General features: G+C 39.6%; 1 protein-coding gene across 1 annotated transcript in view; it reads left to right on the top strand.

Annotated features, from left to right (window-relative positions):
- Window positions 1-598: 598 nt before the first annotated feature.
- LOC149845347 (regulator of nonsense transcripts 1 homolog) overlaps window positions 599-12,751 on the top strand; it is a 114,247-nt gene continuing 102,094 nt past the window's right edge. The window contains exons 1-8 of the mRNA XM_089997580.1: window positions 599-1,194; window positions 4,897-5,148; window positions 5,270-5,440; window positions 5,722-5,772; window positions 5,961-6,053; window positions 6,191-6,286; window positions 6,948-6,998; window positions 7,089-7,207. Of these exons, the coding sequence (XP_089853706.1) occupies window positions 682-1,194; window positions 4,897-5,148; window positions 5,270-5,440; window positions 5,722-5,772; window positions 5,961-6,053; window positions 6,191-6,286; window positions 6,948-6,998; window positions 7,089-7,207 (1,346 nt within the window). The 5' untranslated portion in view covers window positions 599-681. The remainder of the gene's footprint in view (window positions 1,195-4,896; window positions 5,149-5,269; window positions 5,441-5,721; window positions 5,773-5,960; window positions 6,054-6,190; window positions 6,287-6,947; window positions 6,999-7,088; window positions 7,208-12,751) is intronic.

Below are 12,751 nucleotides of genomic sequence, written 5' to 3'. Positions count from 1 at the left end.
TGACAGACCTATCAGTACTGATGTAAACGCAGGATTCAGGTTGGATATCCCACCACATCCAAAACCATTAAGTGGAATAGCAGCCAAAGTTGGATCCAATTAATAATCAGATCCGGATCCAGTATTGAGTTTTGTACCCAAACCTGAGTGCAAGTCCAAATAAAAGAATCGGACTAAAATATGAATATTAATACATGTAAACATAGGATTTTAAGGTAATTGGATCCAGATTCGGTTTTAGCTGATGTCCGGCAGACTCTGGATCAGATTATGGTAGATCCAATTAGGTCAGACTCGGTAATGCCTGGTTCCTACCCAAGTCTGGCCCTTTCAGCTCGGCCCAAATTGCCCAAACCGTCGTCACTCATCATCAGCCCAAGCCAAAGGATGCAAACAGGTCGGATCCGGAACAGCTAAATATACTAGAAGTCAGATCCGGATCAAATATGAAACAGCCAAAAATTGCAAAAGCTCGATCCTGGATCCGACCCATTTTCATAACCAGAGTTTTAACCGCGGTTAATTCCCTTTTAACTCATCGTCCTCCTGCGGGACGCCTCTCTCTCTCTCTCTTCCTTCCCCTTCCATTAACCCTAACCCTAGCGCTTGAAACCCTAACGACGCCACACACTGATTCCCTCTGCGAAGGAAGAACAAGGGGGCTAGTGTCCTCCTTCTGCCATGGCCGCCCAGCCCGTGGTTCCCAATCTCTACGAGACGGCGTCTCAACCCGACTCAGGCGATGCCTACACCTTCCTAGAGTTCAATACGCAGGGCGACGACTACGACTACCCCCAATTCAGGGAGCTCATCCAGCCCACCAGGGCATCCGCGTGGTCGCCCGACAATTCCACTGCCGTTGCCGCCACCCAGTCAAGCGAATACGTTCTTCCCGCCGGTACCGCCTCCCCAGAAACACCGGCATCGCTGGCTCCTGGGACGAAGGGATGGTCTAACCAGTCGGCGGCATCGGTGGACGCTCTGGCTGCGGGGATCGGCGGACTGAGCTTTGAGGAGACCAGGGACGACGAAAGCTTCGAGTTCGGCAAGGGCGGGGGTTTCGCGGAACACGCCTGCCGGTATTGCGGGGTGCAGAACCCTGCGTGCGTCGTCCGATGCAACTTGCCGTCGTGCCGGAAGTGGTTCTGCAATTCGAGGGGCAACACATCGGGGTCTCACATCGTTAATCATCTGGTTGGTTTGTGTTTTATTTGTCTAGTTTTTAGTATCAAGAATGTTACTTGTCTTTCTTTTCTAGGGTTTTCTGGCATAGTGCTTTTGTTCCCTGTATTTTTTTTCTATGGTCCTGTTTATTTTTTCCTCCCTATTATCAGCTTGTGTCTGAATTCAACCTGTTATCCGGATAAATGGGGCAAATTGGGAAATTCCACTGATGGAAAGGGAGCACTATATCCGAAAAACCAATTATAATATAGTTAAGACAACATAAGTTCAAGAATGGAGTGTGTTGTCTTTTATAGGTGTTCTGGCAAGAATGAGAATATGAGATTTGAAGGAGAAAACTGGGGAACATTGAACTTTGAATAGGGTCCATGTTTAAAGTGTGAATGCAAATGTGTACATGTCAATCTAAGGCTGGTAAACAACCGCTCGTTCGTGTAGCTAGTGAGCCGTGCCATGAGCAGCTCATTTAGCTTAAATGATTCGAGCACACAGGGTGTTCGGCTTGGGTGATCTTGTGTAAATAAATATATACATATTTTATGTGTAATATATATTTTAAACGCAATATATAAAGAGAAGAATGCATAAAATATATATACAAACAGAAGGATGCATAGAAAATATATCCATAAAATATGAACTCTTAATGTGTAATATATAAAATATATATAGTTTAAATGTAATAAATTTAAAAGATATATATCCTAGACATAAATGGCATGGAATGCTTTTGCACGAGCCTGCTCTTGTTTGGCTCGTCTCATTAACGAACGAACTGAGCTCAAGGCCGGCTCAGCTGAACATGAATACGATCTGAGTCACGAGCTCAGTCCATGGGTAAACAAGCCAAGCCCAAACATACCCTGTTCTGTTTGATTGGCTCGTTTACCAGTCTGATAGCTGAAAAGGTCTTTGCTATAAAAAAATTTGGGGATTTTCTATAGGTTTTGTGTGTCTTTTAGCTTTTTGGTGTATGTTTTAGGAGAACAACAGGTCATTATTTCCCTGACATGTGGATGAGATGTCAATGAAGTTGCGAAAGTAAACAAGAAAGGTACAAATTTCCCAGACAATTAAAATCTGTTAGCAACATAACTTTTTTGCAGTTTGTGGCCTTACCTTCTCTTTTCAGGAGTTCTGCTTTCGGGAATTAGAGTGTGGTTTCTTTTACTGTGTTCTTTGGATGCGAAGACCCATGTGGGTATTGGATATGCTTGATGAGATGTTATTAAAGATGTAAAAGTGTAGATTAAATGCTAAACTAATAGATGGAGTTCTTTTATCCCACATACATTCATTCAGTTTCTTCTTCTCTCTAAATTTTGCGATTTTTTTTCCTTTTCAGTTCAACAAAACTCTATGTTACCTTGATGCTTCTAAGGGCCAAGGTAATAGTTCTGGGCATCAACACTCTTAGACGCGGCATGGACACTTCATTTTTTAACATAAAAGCTATGTCACAAGGGTGTGGGTGCGGCAAAAAAAAAAAAAAAAAAAATATATATATATATATATATATATATATATAAAGTTCAAAAGTTGGACATAAATAACCCTGGGTGCAGTCAACGCACCCAGGGTCAGGTTGACCGCACCGGGTGCCGCACCCGCACCCGCATCGCGTCGACGGGGTTGCAGCACCCAGTTGGTCGAGTCCCTGTGACATGGCATAGAAGTATAAAACAAAAGAAAGGACACTAGGTGTCATGCGTCTTGACACTTCTGGGTGTCTTACACACAAATGTCTGATGTCGTATACTTCGTTTCTATTCTATTTAAACTTTATTTTCTCTCATTTCATATGTGAAAGTGGTGAAATGAGAGGCTCCCTTACCATGCAGTTCACAAGGGAAGGGGTGTCGGTAGGTCATCAACTCCCTTACCACACAGTTCACGAAGGTGCTCGACCAGCAAAACCCTCTTCCCCCGCTCTCCCTTCTCTATTTACTGGCTCTCACCCCACGAGAAAGGGCCACTTTTTGTGAATGGGGTCAATAGATTCGCTTCCTATACTGAATGGATTTGACCTGCCAACCTCTCTATCTCTCTCTCTCTCTCTCACACACACACACACACAACTAAACATTTGATCATTCGGAAGGGATCCCCTATTTCTGGACGGATGTGTAATGCGCTTACATTTGGATGTCATCGCTCTGCTTCGGCTCAGGGTGCTTAGTCGCTTTGCTCCCTCACTCTATCAGTTGCTATCACTCATTCAATTAAGGTTTACTCTGTATTGCTCGGTCGCTTTTCTCCCTCATTCTATTAGTCGCTATTAGTTCCTCAACCTTCTTGCTTTGGAAAAGGCTTCTAGTAGGGACAAGAGCTTCCTCTCTTGCTTTCTCTCTCTTAAGGGGCATTGCTCATTCAAAACATCTAGGCTAGGCGCGCTCCTTCCGTCGCAAGCCAATTCATTAGTCACCTGTTTTGTTTATTTTTGACGGGTCACTGAAGATTCGCCACTCATTTGCTTGTTCCAAAGAAGTGTAACCTACCTGGAATGGTTCATCAAGACGTTCACCGAGCTGGCAAACATATTCATCCACTGCTCTTTCAAAACCTCAATCTCCACTATTAGCGGGAAGACACCTGCCAAAGACCTAACAAGTCCTTTGCGGCATTCGTCGGAAGGTGGCGTGCCTGGCATAGAAAGGCTTTGATGACTCAAGTTCATATTAGGGAATGGTGAGCGAAGGTAAGAGGGGTCTTGCAATTGAAGGAGGAATGGGCTGAGCCAGTTGTCCCAAAGACTCTCTCCCTCTTGCTGTTACCGTAATCGACCTTCGCTCCCTTGCTCAACCATATTTTAGTGTCACATCTCTTTCCTTTTCACAATTTGACGCATATTAAATTTTTGTGGTGCCATATACAGGTAAGGGGGAAACCAAAGCTATCTCCCTCTTTTTCTTTTTTTGAAATAGTTTTTTATTCTTAATTACTTCTTTTTCTCTCTCTATACATACCTATATAGATACATATACATATAGCTGTGTCCATATATCTGGTTTTCAAGTCCCGCTGTGCCCAACACTTTGAACCCGTGCCCTACAAGGACACACAAACATAAATACATATAGCCATGTCCATGTATCTATTTTTCAAGGACCGCTGTGACTGACACTTCATACCTGTATCCTATACCAACACTTATGTTGTGTCTAGGTAACATAGAACAAGTGTTTTGTTTCATCTACCCTTGTACTTTGGTTTGGAGTAGTTTGTGTATGGCTTAAGAAAATGATTAAACAACGATGACTGAAAATATTGAAATTCTTCACATCTACAAGATAGCTTCAGTTATTGGCAAAAGTTACATGATTAAGAACTGTAACCATTTCTTTTATTTACAATGGCAAACATCTAACTGTATTTTGACAAAACTTGTTTGTATGAGCTATCAATAAATATAATGTCATGGTAAACTTGATCAAGTGCTCAGTTAAATTTCTAAAGCCTAATCAGATTGCCTATTGGGATATAATTTGCTCAATTTGTTGGTTTTACTTGTTGTCATGTTTCTTGAATTTGTTGGTTCTTTCATCAATTTGTGTATTCACCAAAAAAATATTCTGCTCCAGCTATAGTTCTTGTTCCCTAGAGAAAGAAAAGTAGAAACATTTTTGGCTGGAACTTTGAGTTGGTTTTGTGTAGTATCTTCCAATTTCTTTTTGAGGCATTATTTTTGACACACTTGTTTGTGGCTGACAGGTTCGTGCTAAGCATAAGGAGGTCTATCTTCACAAGGACAGTCCATTGGGGGAAACCATTCTTGAATGCTATAATTGTGGTTGTAGAAATGTGTTCCTTCTAGGATTTATTTCTGCCAAGACAGAGAGTGTTGTGGTTCTTTTATGTAGGGAGCCTTGCCTGAATGTAAATGCATTGAAAGATATGAATTGGGATCTGAGTCAGTGGTGCCCACTTATTGATGATAGATGTTTTCTTCAATGGCTTGTGAAGGTTCTCTTCCCTTTATTTTTGACGCATTTTCAGGGCATACATTTTTTCTTTGGGTTTTTAATTCTCTGCTTTACAGATTTGGCAAATATGATAGATTTTCAATATTTAATGCCACTCCCAGGTTCCATCTGAGCAGGAGCAATTAAGAGCACGCCAAATCGGTGCCCAACAAATAAACAAGCTTGAGGAACTCTGGAAAACAAACCCTGATGCTACTCTTGAAGATCTAGAGAAACCTGGTGTGGATGATGAACCTCAACCTGTAGCTCTTAAGTATGAAGATGCTTACCAGGTAGGTATCTGGGCGATGATGTAACAATTGCTGTAACAATTCCATATTTTTTTGGTTTAGTTCCAACTTCTAGCCTAAAAATCATGCGTATATGGTTCATATGTCACATGTACCTCTTCCTCCTTGTCATAATTGTAAATTTTATTGTTATCAGTGATCACAGTAAATTTCTTAACCTTGTGCTTATGAGATTTCTGCATGTCTTTTTCTTTTTAACCCCCCCATTCATAACTGAATTTGCTCATGTTTATTTGATGTGTGGAGTGACCTTCATTTTGCAGTATCAAAATGTTTTTGCACCACTTGTGAAGCTGGAGGCAGATTATGATAAAGTATGGCCAGTGTCTAAATCTCTTGCTTTTAACCATTTGATATGTCGATTATTCTGATAACTATTGTTTCAAGTATCCTTATTTGAAGACTTATACTGTGTGGACCTTTAAATTTATATCTTCTATCAAGCAATGTGTTCCATGAACATTGAATTTAGTTAGCTGTTGTTTGCTCACTTTTGATGCAGATGATGAAAGAGTCACAAAGTAAAGAGAATGTCACTATTCGTTGGGACATCAGCCTTAACAAGAAGCATATTGCCTACTTTGTCTTTCCAAAAGTAAGGTTCTTGATCAGCATTATCTTTTTTGTTTCACATTTTCCCCCCCTCTTGGTACTTGACTATTTGAAACTTTTTTCCCCTTTGTCTGTTGACTCACTATTTAACAATGTATCAACTATCTTACATTGCTACAGGAAGATAATGAGCTGCGCTTAGTACCTGGTGATGAGTTGCGGCTGCGATACTCAGGTGATGCAGCCCATCCTGCTTGGCAATCTGTGGGCCATGTGGTAGGTCTTATTCCTCTAGAGTGGATTCCCATAGCATTTGCATCTACAGGGCTACAACATGTTCTTTGGCTATTTTCTGATTATTTACTGCTGCAAATGAGGAAAATGTTAGTGGATTGCGGTTATTGGAAACTCCATTTACATGTGCATAACCTGTTTCCTGGGAATTCGTTTCCAAAACCAAAAACCCTAACATTTCCGAAACTTGTGGAGAACTTGTTAAGACTTCACAAGAATCCCATTTCCCATCAAGTGAGAACTTTCACATCACATGGGAAACATTCTTACTTTATATAGGAAATCCTTTTCCCTTATTCAAGAAACATGTTTCTCATACATTTCCCTCAGATAAGTTTTTTTTAAGAGTTGAGATACACATTGTTTAAAAATTTTAATTTCTTATTTTTGAAAAGTTAAATTTATTCTTAATATTTGGAAGGGTGTAATGTATTGGATATAATAGAGAAATCTCATACTGTAAAATAACCGCATTATTTTTAACTTATTTCTTAAATCTATTATATAGATAAACACACACACACACACTTCCGGTTTCCATTTCCATTTCCCTTCTTGGCAACCTTGGTTCGTTGACCTGCTACTACTTGAACATACAATTGGTTCCTTTTCTTCAAATTAATTTCAATCATTTTTGTCTTAGATCAAGCTCACTGCACAAGAGGAAGTTGCCCTTGAACTTCGTGCTAATCAGGTAGGCCTTAATTTTAACTTTTATGGCCAAAATAAATTGGTGCAGGTTTTTTTTGTTTCACATGGCTGAGTGCATTTTCATATCCTATAGGGTGTTCCTGCCGATGTCAACCATGGTTTCAGTGTAGATTTTGTCTGGAAGAGCACTAGCTTTGATCGTATGCAGGGCGCAATGAAAACCTTTGCTGTTGATGAAACAAGTGTCAGCGGGTGAGTGTTTGGCCTACTTCAATTGTCTAATATGAATCTATTTAATGAACATAGCATGCAATTTTTGTCAGTTATTTATTGAGCTGATGTTCTTCGTTATCGTTATGATGTCATACTTTCAGTTCTAAGCTTTAGTTGTTGGACCCACCATCACAGTATTATAGCTTAATGGTTTGAAGCATGAATGCTTGAAGATCCTGGAAACCTATCAAAATATGTAAAATAAGGTGTTAGAAGCTAAGCTAATGTAGCTTGCAAAGGATATAGAAAGAGAAATGTCTCTCTCTCTCTCTATATATATATCTTGAGATGTCATTCAGTCATAAATCAAAAGGATGTGTAAGTTTTATGCCTGATTACGCTATATAAGTGACATACAAGGTTGTAACCTATGTCACACGGACTCGGTTAAGGAAGTGCCGCACCCGAGTCGACACGCCCCGACACAGGTGCGGACTCGGGTGCGGCTTCGGACTCGGCCCGGACTTGGTCAACGATGAGTCAGACTCGGTCAACGAGTCCAGGCCGAGTCCGTCCACATTTTGGACTCGGTCAACTTTGACCGAGTCCAAAAATGTCCATTTCGACTTTTAAATTACATTTTGGATCTGGGTCGGGTCCGGACCCGACCCAGATCCAAATTTCTTTTGCAGCCGAACCCTAAAAGGGGTTTATCGACAGGGGGAGGGGCTTACCCTCTGATTTTGCTTCTCCCCTTCAACCCCTGCAGCTTTCTCCTACACCCACGCCGGCGATCCAGACTCCGACGACGGTACGCACAGGCAACCACCGTCTCCCCCTCCGTCAACACTCAACAGGTATGTCGATCAACCCTCCCTCTGCTCGCAGCCTCCCTTGCACCCTCTGCTCGCAGAAGAGGGGTTCAACCCCTCTCTATGCCTCCTATTCACAGAGGAGGGGCTTGGCCCCTCCTTGTTTCGCTTATGTCAGGCAGGCCCCTCCCCCCGTACCCTCTGCTCGCAGAAGAGGGGCTCGACCCCTCCCTGTGCGTCCGATTCATAGAGGAGGGGCTCAACCCTTCCTCGTTTCCCTTTTATTGCAGGGGTAAGAAGTAGGAGTGGGGGAAGGAGGGGGCTCGGCTGACAGGCCGAGCCTTTCCACGCCGAACAACAGGGGAAACGAGGAGGGGCCGAGCCCCTCCTCGTTTCCCCTGTTGCCTTTGGCTTTTTGGCAAGGGCGAAGCCCCTGGCACAGATAAGGTTTAGCAGGGGCTTGCCCTGCCCCTCCTTTTTTGCGTTAGATAGGGGTAGCTCCTATTACTATTATTTTGAAGTGTTTATTAACTTTATTTTATTTACTTATTTTCTTTTCAGTTTTCACTTTTCAGATATAATGGCGAGTTCTAGCGGTAGTGTCAATACATTTGGTTCAAGTTCTAACCCTGAATTAGAAGTTTCTCAACCACTTTGGAGGCTTGTGACAAAAGGGGTAAAAGCTAGTAGTGGTGGTGGTGGGAATGTGCAGTTTCATTGTAATCTATGTAAGACTGTTTTCACAAGTTCTTATACGCGTGTGGAAGCACATCTTTTGCATATTCGTGGTCAAGGAATTAGGGCATGTTTTGGGGTTGACAAAGACATGTTAAAGCAATTAAAAAAAGAACAAGAGGAAGCTGAAAAGAAGAAAATTGCAGAGATGAGAAGCGATTCGATTAATTTGTCTTTTCCTACTGCTAGTGATATACAAGAAGAGCTTTTAAAGAAAAGAAAGATGGAAAACAATAAAACAATACAAGCATCATTCAAAAACATGGTAAGAGCAGAAATTGATAAAAAGATTGGTCGATTCTTTTACTCAAGCTCAATTACTTTTAATGTAGCTAGAAGTCCATACTGGAAAGATATGATTACATCTTTGGCTAATTGCAATTTGAGTGGTTATGTGCCTCCTAGTTCAGAAAAACTAAGAACAGTCATTCTTGCAGAGGAAAAAAAATAGAATTGAAGACTTGTTAGAGACTCAAAAATTTGCATGGAAACGACATGGAGTGTCGATTGTTTCTGATGGGTGGACTGATATACAAAGGCGACCACTGATAAACTTCATTGCTTACTCACTTAATGGGCCAATCTTTTTGAAGACTGTTGATGCATCTGGAGAGTATAAAGATGCTGAATATTTAAAGAGATTATTTGTCGAAGTGATAAAAGAAGTGAGTGAAGAAAGTGTGGTGCAAATCATTACTGATAATGCTCAAGTTTGCAGTCGTGCAAGAATAAATTTGGCAAGTGAAGATACATATTCACATATTTTTTGGACTCCTTGTGCAACACAAAGTTTAAATTTGGCACTTAAGAGTGTACGCAATCCATCAAAAGATGATGCACATGCACATGAAATGTGCTTATGAATTGAGGAAATAGAACATGATGTTCGAAATATTAGAAATTTTGTTGTAAACCATCATCATGCCCTTTCTATATTTAATACGCATTCTGATTTCAAGTTACTGAAACTCGTTTTGCTTCTCTCATTGTTATGATAAAAAGAATTAAGCAACTCAAGAATGCATTGATGATGATGGTGGCTGATCAAGATTCAGATTTTTATCGTACTGAAGATGATGTCAAGGCTCAAGCTATCAAAAAATGCATTTGTGATGATTTTTGGTGGGATAAAATTACATATTTTGTTGAATTTACAGAGCCTATTTGGGAAATGTTGAGAGAAGTTGACAGATATGTACCCGTGCTTTATAGAATTTATGAAATGTGGGACAATATGATTGAAAAAGTTCAAAGTATCATTTTTAAACATGAGAAGAAAGATATTGCACTTGATGATTCAGAATTTTACAATCATGTACATTCAGTTTTAGTGAGAAGATGGGATAAAAGCAATAAACCTTTGCATTGCATGACACACTCTCTCAATCCAAAATACTACGCAAAAAAATGGTTGACAGCAGGTGTTGGTCGTGTTTCTCCAAATGAAGATCCTGAGATATCAAGAAATATAATGATATATTTGGGAAGACTTTTTAATGATCCTCACATGCTTAAGGTTATAAATAGTGAGTTTGACAAGTTTTCTACTGAGAGATTTGATTCTTTAGCAGCACTTGTGGCAAGGGACAAGGAAGATCCCCTTAATTGGTGGGCAACATATGGATCAGAGACACCAAATCTGCAACGTCTTGCAATGAAGTTGTTATCCCAACCTGCTACATCATTTTGTTGTGAAAGAAATTGGAATACATATGCTCAAATTCACAACATTAAAAGAAACAAACTCACTAGTAAAAGAGCAGAGGATTTGGTTTATGTTCACTCAAATCTACGATTAATTTCTCGCCGTACCAAAGAAGAGTATAGGTACTTTTTTTTTGTATTCAAAGTTTGTATTTAAATATTTGCATTCAAAGTTTTAAGTTAGATACTAATATAGTCATTTTTTGATGCAGTTGTGGACCATCCAAGAATTGGGATGTAAATCCAGAAGATTTTGACTTGGAGGGAGAACATAATTTACATACTCTCAACATGGACTACCTCGATCCTGTTCTTCCCTCTAATTCAGACGATGAGACAGATTTATGATAAGTTTTGTTGTTTATCACACTCACAAGCTTCTTTATGTGTTATATTTTGGTAAGTTTGTGTTGTTAAGAATTGTTTTTTTATTTTTGCTTTAAAATTTACAATCTTTATGTGTTAATTTATTGTTATATATATACTTATATATACTTAAATATATATATATATATATATATATATATATAGAATTGCGCCGCACCCGTGTCGCACCCGCACCCATGTGACATAGGTTGTAACTTGGAGTAGAGGCTGTTAAAATATACGTAATACATATATATAGTCTTGTCTAAAATACCTGATAGGGGTATTTTAGTCTTTTCACATAGTTGTTTCTAGAAACAAATATTTTACTAGGTTATATATTTTTTGTATCTTTTTATTTTTTTATTTCTTTTTCTTTTTCCTTTTTTCAATTGCATTGTGAGTCCCACCATAGAGTCGTTGGGACCCCCAACGGTCATAAATATGACCGTTGGGGGCTTCGAACGACTCTATGTGGGAGCCCCCAATGGTCTCTCACCCTCTCTTTGTGTATAAATAAGGGATGTCTCCCCTTGTATTTTCTAAGTGTTCTCAAGCCTTCTTCAATAAAGATATTATTCTTTACTTTCTTATGTTGCCTTTTTTAAGGCTTTTTGTATTGTTCCATTGTGGACTTCTTTCTTATATCTTTCTTGTGCCATTGTGCTTGTCCATTATTGGACTTTGTTAGTTCTTTTGCATTCTTGGGTTTCATTTCTGCATACTTCATTATATGGTATCATAGCAAGGTTGTGCTCTTGATTTTGTTAAAGCTATCTATTGATATTTTGTGATTCAGGAATCTCTTCCATACTTTTTGCTCATCTTCTCTCTAAGTCACTATGGAGAATGAGCATAAGATCGATCTCTCCTTCAAGTTAAATGGCACCAACTATATGATGCGGGCATCTGCCATGGAGAACAACCTCAAGGGCAAAAAACTTTGGCGATACGTGATGGGATCCATTCTGAAATCACAACTCAAACTTACCAAAATGGAAGGAGGACAAAAAAAACCTATAGGGAGAAAACTCGCACCAAAGTCATTGAAGATCATCAATCCAAGATAGAGGATTGGGAAAATAAACATGCAAAAATACTTGCATGGTTTATGAACAACGTGGATCTGAAGATATGTACCAACATAGCCAAATTCCGCAAAGCAAACGAGGCATGATTTTTTATAAAAGGTACGTATACCCAAAAAGAACTTGCGAGACAATTTTTTCTTCAAGAAAAAATTCGTACCATTAAGCAAGGGGACATGAGTGTCCGTGATTATTTTAGCACACTTAGTCCTTTCTGAGATGAATTATCTCTTCTTGAACCCAAATGAGTTGCTAGTGAAGATGTTGAACTTAGAAGAGAGCAAATGAAAAAAAACACTTTTTTCAATTTTTACACGGGCTTATCCCTGAATATGAACAAGTTAGATCTTCCTTCCTTCATAGATCTAAGCCTCTTCTCTTAGAGGATGCCATTGCCGAAATATGCCAAGAATAAACTCGTCTTGGCATGAAAAACGGTTGAGATGAAGTATTAGCCGTGTCCAAGCCCAAAAATCATGTTAAAACTTATAAGACTCCACACTTTGGGAGGCAAAATGACTATAATAGAAATTATAGGAAAGCCATTTGCCATCATTGTCATGAACCGGGACATATAAGGCCTAATTGTCTCAAGTTATATGAAGCCCTTAAGAACAAAGTTGCTTCCGTCGAAGAAACTATACCAAGGAAGGAAGAACCAACCAAAGGAAAGGGTTCTTTTTCACTAGATCAATCATCGGAGGCACTTCAAATTCTACTCAAATCTTCATCTACATCGAGTGCCGCCATTGCCTCTTCCTCTCCCTTGATTCAGGGGCTTCTTTTCATATGACACCTCTTGAGAGTGGTTTATTTGAATTATGCACTAATTCAAAAACCTCTTATGTTTCAACTGCCGATGGAACATCTTTACAAAT

This window comes from Nuphar pumila, chromosome 2 (assembly GCF_984573655.1).
Source record: "Nuphar pumila chromosome 2, dmNupPumi1.hap1.1, whole genome shotgun sequence".
Classification (NCBI taxonomy): Eukaryota; Viridiplantae; Streptophyta; class Magnoliopsida; order Nymphaeales; family Nymphaeaceae; genus Nuphar; species Nuphar pumila.
Note: the sequence above shows the minus strand (reverse complement) of the source record. Positions and strands in the feature narration are given on the sequence as shown.